Source organism: Saccharomyces eubayanus, chromosome XII, assembly GCF_001298625.1.
Source record: "Saccharomyces eubayanus strain FM1318 chromosome XII, whole genome shotgun sequence".
NCBI classification, from domain to species: Eukaryota; Fungi; Ascomycota; class Saccharomycetes; order Saccharomycetales; family Saccharomycetaceae; genus Saccharomyces; species Saccharomyces eubayanus.
This window is the reverse complement of record NC_030971.1, coordinates 350,706-376,134: the sequence shown is the minus strand read 5'-3', so window position 1 is coordinate 376,134 and position 25,429 is coordinate 350,706. Positions and strand designations below refer to the sequence as shown.

At 37.7% G+C, this 25,429-nt stretch overlaps 6 protein-coding genes across 6 annotated transcripts; 3 read left to right on the top strand and 3 right to left on the bottom strand.

Annotated features, from left to right (window-relative positions):
• Positions 1-386: 386 nt before the first annotated feature.
• Positions 387-788, top strand: CCW12 (Ccw12p; the record flags this gene model as incomplete). The annotated part of the gene is made up of 1 exon (XM_018366701.1): positions 387-788. The coding sequence occupies one exon, from the start codon at positions 387-389 to the stop codon at positions 786-788; it is 402 nt and encodes a 133-aa protein (XP_018220540.1).
• A 431-nt stretch (positions 789-1,219) lies between these two features.
• Positions 1,220-1,750, bottom strand: AHP1 (thioredoxin peroxidase AHP1; the record flags this gene model as incomplete). The annotated part of the gene is made up of 1 exon (XM_018366700.1): positions 1,220-1,750. The coding sequence occupies one exon, from the start codon at positions 1,748-1,750 to the stop codon at positions 1,220-1,222; it is 531 nt and encodes a 176-aa protein (XP_018220539.1).
• A 657-nt stretch (positions 1,751-2,407) lies between these two features.
• On the top strand, positions 2,408-3,862 carry DI49_3635 (uncharacterized protein; the record flags this gene model as incomplete). Its single annotated transcript, XM_018366699.1, has 1 exon — positions 2,408-3,862. One exon carries the CDS (start codon positions 2,408-2,410, stop codon positions 3,860-3,862), a length of 1,455 nt encoding a protein of 484 aa, XP_018220538.1.
• Positions 3,863-6,468: 2,606 nt separating this feature from the next.
• Positions 6,469-7,008, bottom strand: CSS3 (Css3p; the record flags this gene model as incomplete). The annotated part of the gene is made up of 1 exon (XM_018366698.1): positions 6,469-7,008. One exon carries the CDS (start codon positions 7,006-7,008, stop codon positions 6,469-6,471), a length of 540 nt encoding a protein of 179 aa, XP_018220537.1.
• Positions 7,009-8,345: 1,337 nt separating this feature from the next.
• Positions 8,346-9,545, bottom strand: REX3 (RNA exonuclease; the record flags this gene model as incomplete). The annotated part of the gene is made up of 1 exon (XM_018366697.1): positions 8,346-9,545. The coding sequence occupies one exon, from the start codon at positions 9,543-9,545 to the stop codon at positions 8,346-8,348; it is 1,200 nt and encodes a 399-aa protein (XP_018220536.1).
• A 394-nt stretch (positions 9,546-9,939) lies between these two features.
• On the top strand, positions 9,940-24,666 carry REA1 (AAA family ATPase midasin; the record flags this gene model as incomplete). The annotated part of the gene is made up of 1 exon (XM_018366696.1): positions 9,940-24,666. The coding sequence occupies one exon, from the start codon at positions 9,940-9,942 to the stop codon at positions 24,664-24,666; it is 14,727 nt and encodes a 4,908-aa protein (XP_018220535.1).
• Between the last annotated feature and the right edge of the window lie 763 nt (positions 24,667-25,429).

Here is a 25,429-nt window from a genome sequence, read left to right as displayed (position 1 = left end):
GGAGCCCCTGAATTTTCCCGCACAGACCCAGACCAGACCGCCTTTCAGGAGTTAAGCAAAAAAAAAAACAGTTTGTTTTGGAAATGCCCCATTTCGCGGTCGCCTACGCCGGTATCTCTGCGTCAACTATCAGCGATAACTCAGCAAATTTTGCATATTCGTGTTGCGATACTACGATAATGGGAGCCTGTCGCATAATAACGGTAGCAAGGAATGGAGAAAAATTTTCTTCACTCTTTGGCTCCCTTTCAAGTATATAAACTCGGCATGGTCGATTGTCTTTCTCTCTCTTCTGTTACGTCTTTCTATTTACATTATAATTATTTTCCTTCCTAAAAACCCCAAGAAATTAATCTTCTGTCATTCGCTTAAACACTATATCAAAAATGCAATTCTCTACTGTCGCCTCTTTCGCCGCTGTCGCCGCCGTTGCCTCTGCCGCTGCTAACGTCACCACTGCTACTGTCAGTGAAGAATCTACCACTTTGGTCACCATCACTTCTTGTGAAGACCATGTCTGTTCTGAAACTGTCTCCCCAGCTTTGGTTTCCACTGCTACCGTCACTGTCAATGACGTTATCACTCAATACACCACCTGGTGTCCATTGACCACCGAAGCCCCAAAGAACGGTACTTCTACTTCCGCTCCAGTTAAGCCAACTGAAGCTCCAAAGAACACCACCTCTGCTGCTCCAACCCACTCCGTTACCTCTTACACTGGTGCTGCCGCTAAGGCTTTGCCAGCTGCTGGTGCTTTGTTGGCTGGTGCCGCTGCTTTGTTGTTGTAAACTTAGTTTATTATCTTTTAGACATTTAAATTATTTATAAACTTTTTTAACATTAACAAATATATAACCGGGATTTAGTAGAAATTCTTTCTTTAATTTCTTCTTTTTTTTTTTAATCTATTATCTATTCTTTATTTCCTATTTAATTAATATTAAGAATTTATGATTGCGATATTTTTTTCACTTTCTTTCCGTTTGTTTCATATCCAGCCCGTACGTGAGGAGTGATCTAGAATTCTCTCCCCCTACTCAACAGACATTCCTGATGGCTTCTGTGCATTACATGCGTTATGAATAGCCTATATCACATGCAAAGGTTTGATTGTAGAAGAAGACATCTCTTTCATTGAAACATAAAATGTTAATATTTAATCGTTTTTATTTTGTTTTGTTTATATATATTCATGGTTTCATTGTCCATTATATAGTATCTATAAATGAGCCAAGACACTTTCAACAGAGGAAACGGTAACTTCGGAACCTGGGTTAGATTCCTTGGCGGCGTAGGTGACGACACCGTTTTCGACAACGATGGCCCATCTACCACTCCAGAAAACATTGTCACCGACAGCCAATTCGAAACCAATGGACTTGGTGAAAGCACAACCTGGGTCGGAAGCGAACTTGATGTGTGTAGTGTCCTTGACACCTAAGCTCTTGGCCCAGGCTTGGTTGGCAAATGGGTTGTCAACGGTGACGACAATGACTTGGTCGACTTCTTTTTCCTTAACCAATTCGTCCAAGTAGTTAATGTAACCTGGGATGTGGCTGACGGTACAGGTTGGAGAGAAAGCAGCTGGAGCACCAGTGATGATGACCTTCTTGTTTTCAGAAATCAACTTGGACCATTCAACGGTTTGTGGCATCTTACAAGCTTCGCTGTCAGCATCACTTTGGCTGATGGCAATGTATTGGAATTTGTAGTCACCGGATGGGAATTGTTTGTTAACTAAGTTGGACATTTTAATAGAGGTGGTGGTTGTTGTAGGTTGTGTTGTATGCTTTATTATCTATTATAAACTACAAAAACGATTATACAAAAGAGGAAGCGATGATCAATTGAACAAATGGTGGAAAAAACCACCCTCCTTTATACGTCAACTCATTTCATTTGTCTTTTTCCTTTTCATCCGTCCTTAATCCTCCACCCCTTTATTTTTCTCACTTTAACCTCTCAACAATACGTAAGTCTCGTATTCGCCCGGAAGGGGGGGGCGGAAAAGAGAAAAAGAATGGCACAGAAGAAAAATAAATAGTGATATTCACCTTCACCACCGATACTAACCAAATTCAAGCATCTTTTTGGCCAGAGCTCCGCGTATAATTACAAATCAAAAAAAATTCGCCCCCACCACCTTAACCGAAAGCAATATTCCACATGTCGGATTAATTTTCAGGCCCGCGGCCAGGTGCCGAAATTTTTCCTGGTGACGTCAGGCAGGCCCGGTTTTTCCGAATGCCCCGCAAGGGACGCGAATTATTAGGGTTCATTCGTGATTACTAATGCGCAGTGTAAGGTCAATGGATCAAGGTTTATATATCATATTGGCAGCGCGGTTCGGCTCGTAGTCTAAGTTGAACAGCCCAGCAACTATAAACCAGCAACATACACGCATTATATGGCTGATCAACAGAGCAAGGTTGTGGTTCATGCAGAGCATACACCCGGGATATGTGAACTCTTACCCATAAACGAGCTTTTCAAGATCAAGGTCGGTCAGAAGGTATTTGAGGTCTCAGGCGTCGTGTTGAATTCGGATGGCCCCAACTTCTTTACCAAGTTTTTTACCCAGCATGACAAAGACGTTGTTCTGTTTGTCGATAGATCGGAGGATGTGTTCATCCCGATCTACAGGCATCTGCAAGGCTATTTCCCCGATGTTAAAGACGAAGTGGAGTATCGCGTTCTTCTCACGGATGCGTTGTACTTCCAGTTGCCAAAGTTGATCGAACTCCTCAAGGAGAGTGAATACTACTTTACCAACGTGGGCGGTGTCTCCTTCAGGGTGCCCAAATCGTTATTCCATCAGGAAGGCAACAGGCAAAACTACTTCGAAATATTATCCCGCTCATTTTACAAGGAGATTGAGAAGCGGGTGCTGGATGAGCGGTTGGTTTTCTTTCTACATCCACCCACGTATGTTCCCAGGTCCGCAGAATTCTTTCAAGATCTGCTGTCTTTGTTAAGCGGCGCCGAATTAGAACTCTCCGAAAAGAAAACAGAATCCTTGATCAAAGAGTGTCGCTATTATCGGTTCAGCAGGTTAGAGCAAGAATTAGTGAAGGCGAAGACTATCTATAACCCCCTAACCAACGGCCAAGAAATATGCATAGCTCTGAACAATGTTTTCAAAAACAACGTCACGATCGAAGAATTATCGTCGCCCTGTGCTCTAAACCAGTCACCAGCTGCAAATAGCTGTCTCAGCCAAGTTACAGGGCGAAATTCCGTCACCGCAAATGAAACCGAATCAAGTGAAAATGATGACTCCGAGCCACCAACCAAGAGGGCAAAACCGTCTGCAGAAAAAAACGAAAGACAATGGAATATGATCAAGTACCGAAGGCCTTATATCGACACGGTTTCATATGATCTTATATTTCAACTGGGTTCTAATCAGTGTAAGATAATATTCAACAAAAAGGATAAGACAGTCCATGTAGACCTATCCAAAGAGGCTGCGGAACTATTTGAAAGGCAATTTTCAGATGTCCTGTTGAAAACTCCCAGCGGTAGAATCGATCTGTCCGAATACAAAGTCAAACTCCGTGAAGGTAAAAACCAACCCGAGTCACATCTGATCATCCCCGCATGCGTCTCCATCTGTGATTTGGCGGTTAACGGTACGAAATGCGCCAATATCTTTTCATTAGTAAATGATTCCAAATGTAAAGAAAGAGTTTTGGATTGTACCAACTTGAAGAATTTGAACTGTACACACGGTTTGAAGCTACATTTATCCAAATCGATGTGGAAATTGGGCACAAATAATGGGAAATTCATTTTAATTGCTGTTAAGGCAGAAACTTTTTCGGGGACGAAGGAATATTGCAAGATGATTGATTTTCTGTAACATCGGTAAAATATATAGTTTCCCCCTTTTTGCACGTATATTCTAACAGTGCGTTCGAAAAACACACCTGTACTTCGGAAACATAACAGTAACAATATTCATAATCACATAGTATATACACACCTCTAATGCCATTTTTATAGTTGCTTAATGTGTCACATTTCGGCCATCCAAGGGGCAATAGCGCGGGCTCGAACGCGAGCAAATTCTGTGCTCCCACATAGAGAATATGTACACTTGAAAGAGTGTATATACACGAATTTCTATCTATGCAGACCCATTCTGATAAAAAGCTGCACTGCTTGTATCATTTACCAAAAAAAAACGAAATAAATCTCTTTGTAAAACGGTTCATCCTTATGCAGGGGAACTGCTGATCATCTCTGTATTGTTTCAAATTGACCAAATGTCCACGAAGGGTTACTTCGCGAACACATACCTTGCGAAAAAACACTTATTTAAATGCTATAACGCAAATAGAGAACAGCGATTGATCTGAATGTGTTGATAATTAGTTAGTGTTGATAATTAGTTAGTGTTGATAATTAGTAGTTTAGTAATTTGTAATAATTAAGAATAAGCAGTTCTTTCTTAAATTATATAAGAGAGGTATATAAAACACACGCTGATTGGTTATATGAAACCCAATGGTCCAGACATAATTCGGAACATCAATAATAAGTTGCCAGGTGTAACTCATCTTCTTATATACTGAATTCCAATCAATTAATAGATCTTTAATCTTATCTTCACTAATTACCAGAATTGCTTATATCCTTATCATGGTGAAAAAGGCGATAAGCAATAATGACACATTCACGCTATTATGTTTATTTCATGAGAAAAACTTCTTACCCCGAAATCACATATTCCAACAAGTATTGTCCTTAAAAATTGTATGATGATTTTTGGGATTCAATTATTATTAATGATATAATATTATGTATATAGATTATACTGGAGATTCTCCTCATGGATTTAGGAATCCACCAAAAGGAGTCTGACGACAGTATAATCATGTTCCAACATACCGCCCATGATGTAATAGATCTAATGAATCCATTTGTTGGTTAATAACTTAAATGATTTTAATGGAAGAGGTTTTGTCATTATGTCAGCAATATTTCTCTTTATGTCGATGTGGTATATGTTCAGGTTAGTACCGAAGAATCTGTTTCTAAATTTCTCTTCATTTTCAGATATAATAATACTGATGTAGATCTACTATCAGTAAATAAGCCTTTGATAATTGGCTTCTTATCGAGTTCCTGAACTAGGTAACTTAGGTTGTTTAATAGCGGTATAGCTTCACTAACTGCATGTATTTCAGATTCTGTAGTTGAGGTACATGTTAAGGAAGCTTTTGTTGATTTTCCTCCAATTACTTTCCTATTGAGTAATATTATGTTACCAATTTGGGGTCTATAATATAGTTGATTGCCGTATGAGGCATCGCTTATTGTCACCAATTTGTTTTCTCGCTTCTTAGGCTTGCTTTTGTGCCATATAAGTTGTTTATCTCTAGTATCCCATAGGTATTGGATTAACTCATACGTCATATCTAATACTTGTTTAGATGTATGTGTTGTGCAAGTGTGTTAATGTAGTATAGTAGATCAAATCTAAACTTGTACCCGACATATGATGCTAGTCCTATTAACATTTGCATTTTGTGTACCTTCGAATTGTAGTCATCTTCGTCTAGTTTCAGTTCTTCTTTGTTTATATAGAGTCCTGGTTGACCTGGTGCACTAATTTTCTTACCTTTTGGATTTAAGGGCACATTCGCTTTAGGTAACTTATCCGTTAAAGAACTTTCGATACCTAATTTCATGTATTTACCTCTCCGATATTTGATTTCTAGGCCAAGAATATCGTATTAGATCTCACCTTCGGCTTCGCCTAGGTTTATAGTTTTGGTGTCATATTGTCGTTTAAGTCTTCGCTGAACAATATCATGTCATTTACGAATAAACAGATTGTGACTTGACTATTTTTGAACACACATGACCATCCACGTACTTCTTTCATATAACACTGAATTATTAGATATGATTTAATAGTTTCATACCGGGTTGCACCACTTTGCTTTAAACCTACTAGAGGTGATTGTAGGAGTCTTTGAACCTTCCTAAAGATACATATCTCAATATATGAATAATGGAAAACAGAACTACCGAATTTACGAATTATGATATGACCTCTCTCAAATCTTGACGTACTTAAACATAATGGTTTATGATTTTCCCCAGTTGCAATCAGTAAAGATCAGAATATCATTGCCATCCATCATTTCACGTACTTTTACTCAAAAAGTATAGAACCTGTTCATTTCATTTTTTGCCCGATGGCGTCATCGTCTTTATCTTGATCAAAATTTGTAAACACAAATATTAAACTTCAAAATAACACTGAACTCTATGACAGTAGAAGCAGGCACTAAATATACCGGAAACTGCACAAAGTCGTAATGGTGCGGGCTTCGTACTCCTCTTCATCTGTGTCCGATTTCTGTCGAATGATTGCACGGTACACTTCCAAGATGAATCCCACAAATAGAAACCAAATACGCGGAAACGCTATCAAAGGCATCATCAGAGACTCACTTAAAAAAGTTCCCTGATTTTTGTTATACCGGCATGCTTTGACGTCATTGGCTCGTCAACGCATTCGTCAATGTCAGAATCGGAAGATCTACGTTGAACTGTTGAGTTTGTAGCAGCAGAATCAACTTCAGATCTTGGCTTAACATAATTTCCTTCTTCATCATATACGCCCATCATCAAATCCATGATATCTGTACAGTAATCAGACTCTGGATCATAGGGCTCAGGTCCGCTGTAAGTTGATAGATCCAAGTCACTGTATTCATAAGAATCCGCAATATTTGGTAATTCGACCAGGATGTCTCTGAAAATCATAGAAATTTCATCACTAGGTTCAAATCTTCCGGATCTCAGTATCTTACCAGTATTGTTAGAAGCTATGTCAAAATATGACGCCTGAACTAACCAGCATATTTGATTGTTTGTCATATTGTTTGGAAGACCCCAGAATACCTGATAACCACTAGTAACATCGACATATGCAGAACATGATACGCATAATTGGGAGAGAATGTAAATTAAAGAACAAAAAGAAAACATATTTTATAATCTGGTACTGTTGCTAGCTGAACTTGCTTTACTTCTACACATATAATACTTAAACAGAGAACGGCTATATTAATTTGTAACTAAGTATCTCGCGTTTTATAATAAATGTCTTTTCAGATCTGTCTATATCTATTTACGAGAACAAAGACTTCAATGGACTTATACACCATTGCAGATATTTAGATTGAGGAACTTGAGGGAAATGTTTTTTGGGATCTGCATCTGCTACGCTCATGGTTAATTTGCGCGTTTATCAGCTGAAAAAAGAAACTTGTGTTTTAATACAATTGGTGGCACCACTTGTGGTCAATCTCAAACCACAATGGTTGGGAGAAAACAAGCCCGAAGTCCCGAGTCATAAAGGATGTAGTATTATGGCTGCCTTTTTTTTGTAGCTCAAGTTACTTCGTCTCATGTTTTAAAAGCAAACAAGGAAAATAGATATGGCTTGAAGACGATTAGGTCGACCATACTCTACCTTTATTGGCGCATAATATAATAATTTCTTTTACAGTTGCTCCGCAGAAATGAGAATCAGGACTAGTCGTATCACCAAGGGTGAAGATATTGAGCAATGTTTGGGGGCCGTTTAATAATTAGAGGGTACCTTGAAAAGTGTATGATGAATATTGGGATTCCGTTATTTTTATTGCTATAATATTATGTATATAGATGATTCTAGAGATTCTCCTCATGGATTTAGGAATCCGCAAAAAGGAATCTGCAATCTTGTATGATACTATTGGAATAGGTAATTCTGGACATAACACTCCTTATGTCAAAATAGGTAATCTCGAACATTTTTTAAATATAATATTGATTATGTTGAAACTTAAGCAAACACACTTAATGAAGATAAGATTAAAGATCTATTAATTGGTCAGGAATTAGTATATAAGCAGATGAGTTATAACTGATAACTCATTAATAATGCATAAACCATATTTGAACCATTAGGTTATATATAACCAATCAGCGAGTGTTTTATATACTTCTCTTATATAATAATAAGAAAGAACTGCTTATTCTTAATTATTACAACTTACTAAACTAACCAATTATCGACACTTATTATATTATGTCTGAATCGTTGGGTTTTATATAATTATTCAATCCGTGTTTTTATATATCTATCCTAAACATTTAATATGTGACAAAAATGTAAATAAAAACAAGTACCTTTAAAATTCGTATTGTAATGGAGCGCACCTGTACCTCACTTATGAGAACCATCCTCTCTGTAATGAAGTGTAAGATATAGACACCATAAACGTTATAAAAATACACAGCCCCTATATCTTTGCTTAATTTCGAATATAATTACACTACTACTCCCAAATCTTTTGACTTGGAGAAACACCTATTTTAACTTTTACGACATCCATCGTAGCTATTGCATCTTGAGAACTATCATGCTCTCCATTTTGGATTTTCCTACTTAAAAATTCAAATGCTAAATTTTTCAAAGATACCTTGAATTTTGTTTTTGAATATAGAACTGCCGTGTCTATCACCTTGTTGTGAAATATTCTCATAACATTTAGATCGTTCTCTAATCCGTGGCCGATGAGTATACTGTTTTTATTTATCAAATTTTCAGATAAAAACATACCAATCGCCTCCCTATACGTGGGACATTTAGTTTGATCAATCTCATGGACACCACTGAAGTCGGAATTTAGGTCAACAATTTCACCCACTGGTTGAATAACATGATCAAATAGTGTTTCTCCTGTGAAAAAATCCACAATCGTCAAACGTATCATTTCGTAACCTAGGGATGTGAAAGCCATCTCACAATCGAGAGAGAGAACATTTTCAACTCCATCGATGTGTGCGCTACTAGAAAACTCGGAAATTTTACACAAATCGCTATATGATTCTCCTCTGTACACATGGTGGTGGGACGTCTTACATCCTAGTCTCAAAAAAGACACAGAGTTGGTGGTCTCACCACAGCACGGATAAAGGTGACATCTAGTCTCCCTGTTGTATATTTTCTTTAGCGGATGGAATCTACATAAGGCGTTTTCCATTATATCTATTTTTTTAAAATTTGTATTGCATCTCAGACATGGTACATACAATTGAGTATCACATTCATCATTACTTTCCTTTTGCAGTTCCTCAACGATGTAACCATTCTTTTCCAAAGCTTTTACATCTAAAATCAAAGCTTTAAGAGCCTCCATAGCTTGTGACCTTGTAAAGATCGGCCCCGTATTGCTACTTGGTTTGGATCCTTTGAGGGGACGTCCATTAATTTTGACCTTCGAGAGATCTCCCTTGTACTTGAGTATATCCCGTAAGAGAATACTCATATTAAATTTATAACTCTGACCGGACAAACTATTTTTGGCTACATGAACTTCTAAACGAGTTGCCAGCCTTTCAAGATCCATATTGGTTCTTTTTGAATGTGCATACGCCTTTTGTAACTGTGTAAATAATTTTTGCAAAATCTTATATCTTTCTTGAAACCCAAGTGGCTGGTTTACCAAATCAACCGGCCTCAACAAGCTACCCATACCCTACTTTGTTGTTGATCTAAGTAGTATAGCCGAAATAGCCACACATTGAACTAGATGTAGAGAATCTACATGCACTCCCAATATCACTGGCTCCATTTCTTTTTCTGTTCATCAACAATTGTCGCCCTTTACGAGTTACTTTATTTTTTCTCGGAGTGAAAAATTTTAGAGAAGCGATGAGCTAGGATCTATTTAGTTTGAGGAAAGGAAAATACTACATCACTTTTACTTATTTAGAATATTTCTTTCTAGAGGGTGTTATCCGTCAAAAATTTAAAAGAGTACAGAGCTGAACTAGCATTGAATCCCACTTTCGTTATCTTAAAGGGCTACAATTCGCGCAATTTGAGTATATTCGAATCATCTTTTGAAACCCGTTAAAATTTCGAGAATGTCCCAAGATAGAATTCTGTTAGATTTAAATGCAGTTAACCAAAGGTTAGCTCTCTTCGACTCTGCGTTCCCTTCTGATGCTATTGAGAAACCTTTCAAGTTCAACAGCAAGAAATCAATATCAGAAAATCTAAACAAATTAGCAGAAACATTATTACAGAGCAGTTCCATCGTCGGTCATGTTTTCCTCTACAAACACATTTTCTTAGAAATTGTAGCACGTTGGACAACCAACTCTGACAAAAAAGACTCCGTTGTTGTAATTGAACAATTAGGAAGTATCGTTACAATATTCCCATCTGCAATGCCATTAATCGAAGATTATTTAGACAGAGAAAACGATCATTTCATTACTGTTCTCCAAAATCCGTCTTCGCAAAGGGACTCCGATTTGTTCAAAATTTTATTAGCATATTATAGATTATTATATCACAACAAAGAGGTATTTGCACGCTTTATCCAACCCGACATTCTATATAAACTTGTGGACTTGCCAAACGAAGACCAACAAAACCAGGTTATTACGTTTCTAACGTTGAAAGTTCTATCTTTATACTTGGATATGGGAGAAAAATCCATAAATGATATGATAGACATTTACATCAAATCACACGATACACTATTGGGCTGGTCTAAGGATGATTCTAAAGTAGATTACAGTTTTCTCGAATTGAATGAAGCTAAAAGATTTGCAAATTTTTCTAAATTACCCAATGTTCCAGAGTGTTTTACTGTCGATAAAAAGCATAACTACTTTGTTATTGAATCTCAGGATCTGAATAGTAAGGTTACATCCATCTGCGGTGTCATTGTACCTAAGATCCATACTATTCATGACAAGGTATCATACCCATTAACACTTGTTCCCACTGAAAAGACAGTTTCTTCCCTCCGTGAGCTTGCAAAGAGAATTCAGAATTCGACACCAATTATGCTTGTTGGAAGAGCGGGCTCCGGTAAGACATTTCTAATTAACGAGTTGAGTAAGTACATGGGCTGCCACGATTCGATTGTCAAAATTCATTTAGGTGAACAAACTGATGCCAAGTTATTGATCGGTACCTACACATCTGGTGACAAACCCGGTACTTTTGAATGGAGAGCCGGTGTTTTGGCCACCGCAGTTAAAGAAGGTAGATGGGTGCTTATAGAGGATATCGATAAAGCTCCAACAGATGTTTTGTCAATTCTTTTATCGCTGCTAGAAAAGCGTGAACTTACAATCCCATCCAGAGGGGAAACTGTGAAGGCAGCAAATGGTTTCCAATTAATATCGACCGTTAGAATCAATGAAGATCATTCGAAGGAAAATGCTAAAAAAATCTATAACTTGAATATGATTGGTATGAGAATCTGGAATGTCATTGAACTAGAGGAGCCGAGCGAAGAGGACCTAACACAGATTTTGGTTCAAAAATTCCCAATCTTGACCAACCTCATTCCAAAACTAATTCACTCTTACAAGGCTGTTAAAAGTATTTACTTAAACACACGGTTTATTTCATTAAACAAAGGTGCACATACGAGAGTCGTGTCCGTAAGAGATTTAATCAAGTTATGCGAAAGATTAGATGCCCTATTTAAGAACAATGGAATCAACAAACCAGATCAATTGATCGAATCTTCCATTTATGATAGTATTTTCTCCGAGGCTGCCGACTGTTTTGCCGGTGCTCTTGGAGAATTCAAAGCTTTAGAACCTATTATTCAAGCAATTGGTGAATCATTAGACATCGCCTCCTCAAGAATTTCTTTGTTTTTGACGCAACATGTGCCCACTTTGGAAAACCTCGACGATAGCATTAAAATAGGAAGAGCTCTGTTGCCCAAAGAAAAGTTAAACATACAAAGGAAATCAATGAACAGCACATCATTTGCATTCACAAATCATTCGTTGAGACTAATGGAACAGATATCTGTTTGTATACAGATGACTGAACCCGTTTTACTGGTAGGTGAGACGGGTACTGGTAAAACCACCGTTGTTCAACAACTCGCCAAGATGTTAGCCAAAACATTAACAGTAATAAATGTCTCACAACAAACAGAAACTGGAGATCTATTAGGTGGTTACAAACCCGTAAACTCTAAAACAGTTGCAGTTCCTATCCAAGAATACTTTGAAACTCTTTTCAATGCCACGTTTTCCTTGAAAAAAAATGAAAAATTTCATAAAATGCTTCATAGATGCTTTAACAAAAATCAGTGGAAGAATGTTGTTCGGCTTTGGAACGAAGCTTTCAAGATGGCCAAAAGCATTTTGAAAACCACCGAGTCTGATGATGAAGATGAAAGCACGAAAAAGAAAAAAAGAAGACTCAACACCCATGAAAAAAGGTTACTACTAGATAAATGGAGAGACTTCAATGACTCTGTAAAGAAATTCGAAGCTCAATCTAGCTCCATTGAAAACTCATTCGTTTTCAATTTTGTCGAAGGTTCATTAGTAAAAGCTATTAGAAATGGGGAGTGGTTATTACTCGATGAAGTAAATTTGGCCACTGCAGATACTCTAGAAAGTATTTCCGATCTTCTTACAGAACCCAACTCACGTAGCATTCTTCTTTCAGAAAAGGGTGATGCTGAACCTATAAAAGCCCATCCAGACTTTAGGATATTCGCTTGTATGAACCCTGCTACAGATGTTGGTAAGAGAGATTTGCCCATGGGCATCAGATCAAGATTTACCGAAATATACGTTCATTCACCAGAACGCGATATTTCTGATTTACTTTCCATTATCGATAAATATATTGGAAAACACAGTGTTAGTGATGAGTGGGTAGGAAACGATATTGCTGAGCTTTATCTAGAAGCCAAAAAACTTTCCGATAAAAATACAATTGTCGATGGTTCGAATCAAAAACCGCATTTTAGTATTCGTACATTAACACGGACTTTGCTTTATGTTACTGATATTATTCATATTTACGGTTTACGTCGTTCTCTTTACGACGGGTTCTGTATGAGTTTTTTGACTTTACTTGACCAAAAATCCGAAAGTATTTTGAAGCCAGTAATCGAAAAATTCACTTTGGGAAGGTTAAAGAACATGAAGTCCGTTATGTCTCAGACGCCTCCTTCCCCAGGTCCAGAATATGTTCAATTTAAACATTACTGGATGAAAAAGGGTCCGAATGAAATCCAAAATCAAGCACATTACATTATCACACCTTTTGTTGAAAAGAATATGATGAATTTGGTTAGAGCTACATCAGGTAAAAGATTTCCGGTACTGATTCAAGGTCCAACATCATCTGGTAAGACTAGTATGATTAAGTATCTTGCAGACATAACAGGCCATAAATTTGTTCGTATAAATAATCATGAGCACACAGATTTACAAGAATATTTAGGTACTTATGTTACCGATGACACAGGTAAACTATCGTTTAAGGAGGGTGTTTTGGTTGAAGCCCTTCGAAAAGGTTATTGGATTGTTTTAGATGAATTAAATCTTGCCCCAACAGATGTTTTAGAAGCTCTTAATAGGCTACTTGACGACAACAGGGAACTTTTCATTCCGGAGACACAAGAAGTGGTTCATCCCCATCCTGATTTTCTCCTTTTTGCCACTCAAAATCCTCCAGGAATATACGGAGGCCGTAAGATTCTCTCAAGGGCTTTTAGAAATCGTTTCCTGGAATTACACTTCGACGATATTCCACAAGATGAATTAGAAGTTATTCTACGGGAACGTTGCCAAATTGCACCATCATACGCAAAAAAAATTGTCGAGGTTTATCGTCAATTATCTATTGAACGTTCCGCTTYAAGATTGTTCGAGCAAAAGAATAGTTTTGCCACACTGCGTGATCTTTTCCGTTGGGCTTTGAGAGATGCAGTTGGTTACGAACAGCTTGCTGCCAATGGTTATATGCTTCTAGCGGAAAGGTGCAGAACCCCCCAAGAAAAGATCACTGTTAAAAAGACTTTAGAAAAAGTAATGAAAGTCAATCTCGACATGGATAAATATTATTCAAGCCTAGAGGATAGGTCCCTGGAATCCGTAGGTTCCGTGACTTGGACTAAGGGAATACGCCGACTATCTGTTTTGGTTTCTAGCTGTTTAAAAAACAAGGAGCCAGTATTATTAGTCGGTGAAACTGGGTGTGGTAAAACTACAATTTGCCAATTATTAGCGCAGTTCATGAATCGGGAATTGATAACTTTAAACGCGCATCAAAATACAGAAACCGGGGATATCCTAGGAGCTCAGAGACCTGTCCGTAATAGGTCTGAGGTCCAGCATAAGTTGGTAAACCGTCTAAGAATTGTTTTAGATGTTGCTAACGATGAGGAAATAAATCTTCAAGAGTTATTACAGCTTTACTCCAACATGGATAGGAAAAATATACCCGAAGAAGCCCACATTGAAATAAAGAAACTAAAGGACAGTTTGAATATTCTATTCGAATGGAATGATGGTCCTCTAATCCAAGCTATGAAAACTGGAAACTTCTTTCTACTAGACGAAATATCGCTAGCTGATGATTCTGTACTTGAAAGACTAAACAGTGTTTTGGAACCGGAAAGAAGTTTGTTGTTAGCAGAACAGGGATCATCTGACAGTCTTGTAACGGCTGCAGAAGAGTTTCAGTTTTTTGCAACTATGAATCCAGGTGGAGATTATGGTAAAAAAGAACTATCCCCTGCGTTGAGAAATAGATTTACCGAAATATGGGTTCCATCCATGGAAGACTTCAACGATGTGAACATGATAATTTCCTCCAAGCTTTCAAAGGACTTGAAAGACCTTGCAAGCCCAATTGTCAAATTTTCTGAATGGTTTGGTAAAAAGTTGGGAGGGGGAAATGCAACCAGCGGTGTCATTTCTTTACGTGACATACTTGCATGGGCTGAGTTCATCAATAAGGTATTTCCTAAGGTTCAAAACAAGTCGACAGCGCTAATTCAAGGTGCATCAATGGTTTTCATTGATGCTCTTGGCACAAATAATACCGCTTACTTGGCTGAAAATGAAAATGATTTGAAATCGCTAAGGTCAGAATGTATTGTACAACTACTAAAACTGTGTGGTGAAGATTTGGAACCACAACACATAGGTGCTAATGACATTACCATTACGCAGGATGACTTGCAAATCGGGATGTTTAAAATTCCAAGGCTGCCAGATGGCCAATCCTCCTCCTTTAATTTAACAGCCCCTACTACTGCCTCAAACTTAGTAAAAGTCGTTAGGGCTATGCAAGTTCACAAGCCAATTTTACTTGAAGGTAGTCCAGGTGTTGGTAAAACGAGTTTAATAACTGCTCTTGCTGATATTACAGGAAATAAGCTTACAAGAATCAACCTCTCTGAGCAAACGGATCTAGTCGATCTATTTGGTGCGGACGCACCTGGTGAAAGAAGCGGCGAGTTTGTATGGCACGATGCTCCTTTCTTGAGAGCCATGAAGAAGGGTGAGTGGGTTCTATTAGACGAAATGAATTTAGCCTCTCAGTCTGTTTTAGAAGGTTTGAATGCCTGTCTAGATCATCGTGGTGAGGCATATATTCCAGAATTAGACATCTCGTTTTCTTGTCACCCCAACTTTCTCGTCTTTGCTGCACAGAATCCTCAGTATCAGGGTGGTGGTAGAAAAGGTCTTCCTAAGTCATTTGTAAATCGTTTTAGTGTGGTCTTCATTGATATGCTTGCAGCTAATGATCTTCTCCTGATTGCCAAACATTTATATCCAAGTATTGAAACAGAGGTTATCACTAAAATGATTCAGTTGATGTCCGCTCTAGAAGAGCAAGTTTGTAAAAAGAAACTTTGGGGTAGTTCAGGTTCACCATGGGAGTTTAATCTAAGAGATACTTTACGTTGGTTAAAGCTACTAAACCAGTATTCAATTTGTGAGGATATTGATGTGTTTGACTTTGTCAATATCATTGTCAAACAGAGGTTCCGTACCATTAGTGATAAGGACAAGGCACAAGTTCTTATTGAAGATATTTTTGGTAAGTTTTCAACTAAACAAAACTTTTTCAAGCTCAGTGATGAATATATTCAAATCAACAACGAAGTGGCTTTAAGAAATCCACACTACCGTTATCCAATTGCTCAAAATCTTTTCCCATTAGAGTGTAACACTGCGGTCTATGAATCTGTATTGAAGGCGATCAATAATAATTGGCCATTAATACTTGTTGGTCCTTCAAATTCTGGTAAAACTGAAACCATAAGATTTTTAGCTTCCGTTTTAGGTCCCCAAGTAGACGTATTTTCAATGAACAGTGATATAGATAGTATGGATATTCTTGGTGGTTACGAACAAGTTGACCTAACTAGAAAAATATCATACATTACCGAAGATCTAATAAATGTCTTAAGAGAAATTCTGTCTATGAATATGAAGTTGCCACCAAACACTACGGCAATCACGGAAGGTCTCAATCTTCTAGAATATTTGCTCAATAATATTATCACACCCGACAAATTCCAAGATCTCAAAAATCGTTTCAACAAGTTTTTCTCGCATTTAGAGGAGCACTCCTTATTAAAAGAGATTGGCCAAAACATTGAGGAGATGTCAGACGTCGTCAACAAGGAAGTTTCGGTCAGATTTGAATGGTTCGATGGTATGCTAGTCAAAGCAGTGGAAAAAGGTCATTGGTTAATTTTAGATAACGCCAATCTTTGTTCCCCTTCCGTCCTCGATAGACTAAACTCCCTTTTGGAAACAGATGGGTCGCTACTTATCAATGAATGTAGCCAAGAGGATGGCCAGCCAAGAGTTCTCAAGCCTCATCCTAATTTTAGATTGTTTTTGACCATGGATCCCAAATATGGTGAATTATCCCGTGCCATGAGAAATAGAGGTGTCGAAATTTATATGGAAGAACTAAACTACCGCTCTACCAATTTCGACAGCCTCACTTTGGGATTTGAACCTAAAGAAACTGATATAAAGCCCGTTTCTATTGATCATTGCATGGAAAAAATGAATTTAAGCGAACTGAAAACATCAATGCCATTTAAACACTTCATTCCATCCCATTTGAGTAAGCCATGCGCACTTGCCCAAATACACGATATTATATCGTTATCAGATGATGATACGCTTGTAGAATCTCTTGCGGGTGTGATTCCAATTTCCCGGTTGGGGGAAATCGGTAAATGGACTAATAATATTTCGAACAATACCGAGTACTCAGAACAAAAGATTGCAGAGAAGCTTTATGTTTTTATAACATTTTTAGCCGATATGGATATTTTACAGAAGACCAATAATCTATACATCCCCGCAAATCTAAAACTAAAAGAGGCATTAGGAGTACAGGCCAAGCAACTAACTGAAGAGGCTTTATTGCTTACTTTGAACGAGTACGTTCTTCCAACAATCAGCAAATACTGCGATGAGATCAGATCTCCAGAGTCACTATATTTATTATCGACTTTGCGTCTATTGCTTAACTCACTAAGCACAATGAAATCTGTCAATACGAAATCAACGCATGGTAAGATTGACGAATTGACTTATATTGAATTATCAGCTGCCGTCGTTAATGGTCGTCACGTGAAAAATACTCCTCGCATTCCAATCTTCTCAATTCTTTACAACCTTTCAAATGTCATATCTGAAAATATCAAGAATGAGGAATTATTTTGCGGGCCTAACAAGTATCAACACTATTGGGATTTACTAGTAATCATAACCGCAGCATTAGAAACAGCCACTAATAAGGATGAAGCACGTCTAAGAGTATACAAAGAGTTAATAGACAATTGGATAACATCTGCAAAGGCTGCGGGAATGGAAACATCTCCGTTTAGTGACATCAATTCAGAGTTTACGGATGTTTTACATTTATCAAGAGGGCACTCAATAACTTTATTGTGGGAAACGTTTAGAAAGAAGTATCCAACAATCTCGGAAAGCTGGTTAGCTTTTGAAAAGCTTATTATATTATCTAAAAAATTTGACACGGTTCGACTACTACAGTTTTCTGAATCGTATAACTCTATTCAAGATCTGATGGATATTTTCCGGCTTTTGGTTGAAGACGTTTTGGATAATAATTTGACAGAGTTTGACCTTTTAGTGTCGAAGCTAGAGGATGGTATAAACGAATTAGAACTCATTTCCGACAAGTTTTTAAACAAAAGAAAGCATTATTTTGTTAATGAATTCGACAGCTTGATCAGGTACACATTCTCACATGACTGCACCGAGCTGATTAAAGAACTTGCACCTGCTTCATCTTTAACGACACGAAAGCTCACAAAACTTGCTATCAACAAATACAATTACCCACCGATCTTTGATATCCTTTGGACCGAAAAGGATGCCAAATTCACTTCTTTCACTTCTTCCATATTTTCGTCTCAGTTCCTTGAAGATATTGTCTGCAAATCTAACAATTTGAAAACATTTTCTGGGAACCAGATAAAGCAGTCTATTAGTGATGCCGAGCTCTTGCTCTCTTCTACTATTAAATGTTCACCTAGTTTATTAAGAAATCAAGTGAACTGTTATAAAGCTATGCTATCAACCTGGATTGGTAGAATTATTGACATACACGTTGGTATGGACTGTTCGAAATTGACTTCAAAAGATATATGCTCTTCTATGGAAGGAAAGGCTACTTCGGAGACATGCGCTACCTTCACAGAATATATACTCCCCGCTTTAGAGTTGGCTAAGAGTTCTGAGTCATTGGAAGCATTAGGAGAGGCATGGATTTTGTTTGGTACAGGATTACTTCTGCTTTATGTACCAGATTCTCCATATGATCCAGCCATACATGATTACGTTTTGTATGATTTGTTTTTCAAGACCAAAAACTTTTCTCAGCAGTTGGTTAAGAATTGGAAAAATGTCCGTGAAGTCACCAGTGGTGACGAAGAAATTCTCACAGAAAAACTTGTTAATGTCATAAGTGATGATGACGCACCTCAGTCTCCTAGAGTCTATCGTGCGAATGTATCTATTGACTGTCTATTTGACGAGTGGATGGCGTTTTTAACCTCAACTATGAGTTCCCAACAGATAAATGAGTTAATGAGTGCTTATAAGTGCAACTCTAATCAATCGGATCGTCGATTAGAGATGCTTCAACAGAATAGTGCTCATTTCTTAAATCGTCTCGACAGTGGCTACTCCAAGTTTGCTGATTTAAATGACATCCTTGCTGGATATATTTACAGTGTGAACTTTGGTTTCGATTTGTTGAAGCTTCAAAAGTCCACAGATAGGGCCACATTCCAGATTTCTCCATTATGGAGTATGGACCCTATCAATATTTCAAGCACAGACAGCGTCGTGAGTGCTTATCGTGAACTGTCAAAATTCTTCAAAAAAAGTACCGTAGAAAATAGCTCAGTCGAAAAGATTTTGGTTTACTTCTTAACACTATTCAAATTCCATAAGAAAGACGTGCTACTACTAGATGTATTCAGAGCTGCCTTGTATACGCTATATTCAAGGTGGTCACTTAGACGTTTAAGACAAGAACAAGAGGCAAATGAGAAGTCGAGTATGTTCAGGTTCAACGATGATTCAGATGACTATGAAGCCGATTTCAAAAATCTATTCCCTGATTATGAGGATACCGTTTTGATAACTGATGAGAAGGACGGTTCTACCTACGAAAACTTAGACGAGACTTACTTCCAAGTTGCAGACACATACATCTCTGTCTTTGATAGAAACAATAGCGCCAACTTTTCGACCGAGTTACGAAACGGTGCAAAAATAACGACAATTTTGAAAGAAGAGTTAGTAAACACCAAGATCGAATGTTTAAAGAGTGGAACTTTATCGGCTGTCATTAACAGACTTGATGAAGAAACCCAATCTTTCAAAAATGCAAAAGATTTTGGAAGTATAGATTTTTACCACGATTTCTCCATCGCTGAGTTCCAAAAAGCAAGTAGCATTATTGAGAGCATTCTAAAGTCAGTTTTAAAATTACTGGAGCAATGGCCAGAACATGCTTCTCTGAATGAATTGTATCGAGTTTCTCAAGAGTTCTTGAACTACCCTGTTCAAACACCTTTAGCTAGACAGCTGCAAAAAATTGAACAAATATATACGTTCTTAGCTGAATGGGAAAAATACGCATCTTCCGAGGTATCTTTGAGTACTAATGTGAAACTGATTACTGAATTGATAGTTTCGTGGAGGAAGTTGGAACTAAGCACCTGGAAAGGTCTTTTCAATTCGGAAGACAAAAAAATTAGAAAATCTATTGGCAAATGGTGGTTTTATTTGTACGAATCTATTATCATATCAAATTTCAGTAATGAAAAGGAGGAAATCACGGCTAACACTACTCTTTTGGTAAGCTCGTTGAACCTATTTTTCAGTAAGAGTACCTTGGGTGAGTTTGGTGCCAAGCTGGATCTTGTGGAAGCATTTTACGAACATATTCAACTAATTGGGTTCAAAAATTCTAAAGTAGAAGGTTTACTCCACAATACATTAAAATTTTACTACCAGTTTAAACCGTTAATTGATGAACGTATCAAAGGAGGGAAAAAGAGTCTAGAAAAAGAAATTGACGATATAATTCTTTTAGCAAGTTGGAAGGATGTCAATGTTGATGCTCTGAAACAAAGTTCTCGTAAATCCCATAACAACCTTTACAAGATTGTTAGAAAATACCGTGATTTGTTAAGTGGCGATGTAAAAACAATTATCGAGAGTGGTCTTGTATTTTCCAAAGATAATAAGATAAAATTATCTGCTTTAAGACAGCATTTTTACGAAGACCCTAACCTAGAGACTTCAAAGATTTTGGTTAAAGAAATTACTAGCTGGAGCTCCAGACCTTCGGCACTAAGGAACATCGACATTGTAGAAGTGAACATGAATTCTTACCTAGAAAAAATATCTTCGCAAGAATTTCCAAATTTTGGGGATTTTGCTTTAGAATTTTATGTTGAAGCTGAAAGATTGCGTAAGGAAACCCCAGGTGTTTATACGAAGGAGAACAAGAAGGTATTGGCATATTTGAAAACTCAAAAGAGTAAGGTCTTAGGTGACGCATTAAAAGAACTTAGAAGAATCGGTTTGAAGGCCAATTTCAGGGAAGATATTCAAAAAGTCCAATCTTCCACTACAACTATTTTGGCAAACATTGCTTCCTTCAGTGAAAAATATTTGAACTCTGCGGACACATTTTTCTTCAAAATTCTCGATCTTTTACCCAAACTGAGAAACGCTGTATCAAATCCAAGTGATGATATCCCTATATCGGCTGTAGAAAGAGGTATGGCCCTTGCTCAAAGTTTGGTATTCTCTTTAATTACGGTTCGCCGTCCACTATCAGAGTTCACGAATGACTATTCTAGGGTGAACGATATGATGTTGGACCTAGAATGTTTTTCCAGCTCAAAGGGAGACATTGTTCATTCCTCTATGGGAGCAAACATAGACAATGTTAGAATATTTGAGAAATGGTTGCCTTCTTTACTGGATTATGCTGCACATACTCTGTCCGTTATTTCAAGGTATTCTACATCTTCAGCGGAACAGAAAGTTTTATTAGATGCGAAATCAAACCTATCGTCTTTCTTCCTCCAGTTTAATTCAAGCCGAATTCTCGATTCTTCATTCATTGAGTCGTATTCTGCATTTGAATCATTCATTAACAAGTTATTAATAAAGCTTGAAAAGGCAAAGACGGCAGAGAACAGTTTTGTCTTCGATATTATTATATCATGGATTAAGAAAAACAAATCAGGATCTATTAAAGATGAACAACTTGAAGGTCCTTCTGTAGAAGAAATTGAAAAAGCCTTCCGCCGTATTTTCACATCTATAATACTATCTTTCCAAAAGATAATCGGGGATGGTTTTGAATCCATATCTGAAGACGATGATAGATGGCTAGCTAATAGTTTCAAGAAGATCATGACAAACGTCAAACTACTAAGGTCCGGACTTGTTACTAAAACCATCGAAGCCGCATTATCTTTATTAAAGAGCTTTGACTTTACAACTACGAAATCAATCTACGTAAAGTCGATTATATCATTCACGTTGCCAGTTATTACCCACTATTATAACGCAATGACCGTTGTGCTTGATAAGTCGAGAACATACTATATCAACACAAGTCATGGTACCTATATTCTGTCAACGATATTGCATAGTCTAGCCAAAGATGGGTTCTGTTCTCCAGAACCACCATCTGAAGAGGTTGACGACAAAAACTTGCAAGATGGTACAGGTTTAGGTGATGGCGAAGGTGCTCAAAATAATAATAAGGACGTAGAACAAGATGAAGATTTGACAGAGGACGCACAAAAAGAAAACAAAGATCAGCAAGACAAAGACGACAGAGATGACGAAAATGAAGACGATGCCGTTGAGATGGAGGGCGATATGGCTGGTGAGTTAGAAGATATATCCAATGGTGAAGACAACGAAAATGAAGATGAAAACACTGATAGTGAAGAGGAAGAATTGGATGAAGAAATTGACGACCTGAACGAAGATGATCCCAACGCAATTGACGATAAAATGTGGGATGAAAAAGCAAACGAAAATTCGAAAGAAAAAGATACAGAACAAAACTTGGATGGAAAAAATCAAGAAGAAGATGTGCAAGCCGCCGAAAACGACGAACAACAAGAAGATAATAAGGAAGAGGCTGAAGAAAACTCAAACACGCCTGAAGATGGAGACGAAGAAGTGGAGAACGATGAGGACGCTGAAGAGGAAAATGATGTCGGCGAGCAAGAGGATGAAGTTAAAGATGAACAAGGTGATGATTTAGAAGCTAATGTTCCCGAAATTGAAACTCTTGATCTTCCTGAAGATATGAATTTAGATTCAGAAGGTGAACAATCCGAAGGAGATGCTGATATGTCTGACGGAATGTCTGATGACCCAGACAAACAGGAGACTGACGATGAAAATGAGGAAGCTAAACAAGAAGTCGATAACGAAGCTGATGAGCCAGATTCTGACACAGATGCTAACCAAGATGAGTTAGATGATAATGAAAACGACGATGCTCAAGAGGACGTTGATATGGCAAACGAGGAGGTCGGAGAAAACGAAGAAAATGAGTCAGATGAGCAATTCATGTCAGATGAAGAGCAATTAAAACAAGATGAAAATACAGAAGAAAACAAAGAGAAAGGGGGAGAGGAGAACGCTGAAGGGCTCGATGGTGTTGAAGAACAGGCGGAAGTCGAAGACATAGATCAGGAGGCTGCTGTTCAACAAGACTCTGGATCCAAAGGAACTGGAGCAGATGCCAGAGATACTCAGGAACAAGAAGACATCGGAGGCTCAGGAACCACCCAGAATACATATGAAGAAGACCAACAAGATTCAACTGAGAACAATGAAGACTCTCGTGAGGAAGCCAAGGCTGCCTTAAAACAGTTAGGTGACAGTTTGAAAGAGTACCACAAACGTCGTCAAGATATAAAAGAGGCGACATCCAATGGCGAAGAAGACGAGAGCGTTGAGAAAAAGAATGAGCGTCCAGACGAATTTGAACATGTAGATGGTGCAAACACCGAGACAGACACTCAAGCTCTAGGCTCTGCAACCCAAGATCAATTAGAGACTATTGATGAAGATATGGCTATCGACGACGACAACGAAGAGGAAGAATCCAACGAAAAGGACTTGACAGAAGACGCCGATGCCGAGAAAATGGATATCGATGAAGAGGATATGTTACATGATGCTGAAGATCATGAGACGAACAATGAAGTTGAAAATAAAAAATCAGGGTTTATTGGTGAAAGAAAGGAAGAACAAGATTACGGAAGTGGGTTCCCAGATGAACATTTCTTAGAGGATCAAGATAATGAAGACGAATTAGAAGCCCTAATTGAAAATATTGATGATAGTGCGCATGACGAAAACGCTATCGCAGAACCAGAAAGATCATTAGAAGAATCCCGCCAATTGTGGCATAAGAGTGAAATTTCTACTGCTGATTTAGTCTCGCGTCTTGGCGAACAACTAAGATTAATTTTGGAACCTACTTTAGCCACGAAATTGAAAGGTGATTACAAGACCGGTAAAAGGCTAAACATGAAACGAATTATTCCGTATATTGCCTCCCAGTTCCGTAAGGATAAAATATGGTTGAGAAGAACTAAACCAAGCAAACGTCAATATCAAATCATGATTGCACTTGATGATTCAAAGTCCATGAGTGAGTCCAAATGTGTTAAACTAGCTTTTGATAGTTTATGCTTGGTCTCCAAAACATTGACACAACTCGAGGCCGGTGGTTTGTCCATCGTTAAATTTGGTGAAAATGCTAAAGAAGTTCATTCCTTCGATCAACAGTTCAGCAACGAATCTGGGGCAAGAGCCTTCCAATGGTTTGGGTTCCAAGAGACCAAAACAGATGTTAAAAGACTTGTTGCTGAATCCATCAAAATCTTCGAACGCGCTCGTGCAATGGCACATAATGACCAATGGCAATTGGAAATTGTTATTTCCGATGGTGTGTGTGAAGATCATGAAACCATACAGAGATTGGTACGTCGTGCGAGAGAAAACAAAATCATGTTGGTTTTCGTTATCATCGATGGTATTAGTTCAAATGAATCTATCTTAGACATGAGTCAAGTGAACTACATTCCAGATCAATTTGGTAATCCACAGTTAAAGATTACTAAATACTTGGACACTTTCCCGTTTGAATTTTATGTTGTTGTGCATGATATCAGTGAACTACCTGAGATGCTTGCACTAATTTTGCGTCAATACTTTACAGATTTAGCATCCAGTTAAGACCAGAAAATGCCGTATTATTCAGATTAGATCGATAAAAAACACTAAAACAAAAAAAATGAACTGTAAATTAGAATTTGTAAACTAAAAATACATATCTAGATATGTTAATATAACCAATGAGTTGTTATGCTATTACTTCTATTACACTGCTTCATATTAAGATATTGTCATTCAACCCTAATAAATATTTTTTTCAGGACGGGTCACTGCTTCTTGCTTTTTTCTCTTCCAAAAATAACTTTTCTGAAGTACTTAAAGAGGCAAGTTATTTCTAACAGAAAGATTCTTTCCTTAAACACTAACATCGTCAACCATAGATCGCCCATCGGGCGCTTCCTTATCCATTGGATGAAGGCAGGAACAGACTAAACAACACTAGGAGGTGTGTCTAGACTCTGCTAGCCGAAGTTTTCGGCTAATTGGTTCTGTTCTTAACTTTTCCATATTTTTTAATGATGATAACATGATTTATGTTGCTCGAAGTTAATCGATGTGAGCACAATGATTTCTCAAGACTACAACGGTATCTGAATTTTATTTCTTGTCAAAATTAATGTAAAAAAACTCTTGATGTACATCTATATAGGTCAGTCATAATTTCCCCTACGCCGGTGTGAATGAGAGGTGTATCACTTTGGCACAGCAGGGTTTGGATAGAACATCTCTTAATATTAGGATTTCGTTTTTGGTACATAAAACGTTTACATAGCCATTGAAAAATTATTTATTACGAAGCGTAATATGGAAGCACAATAGCAAA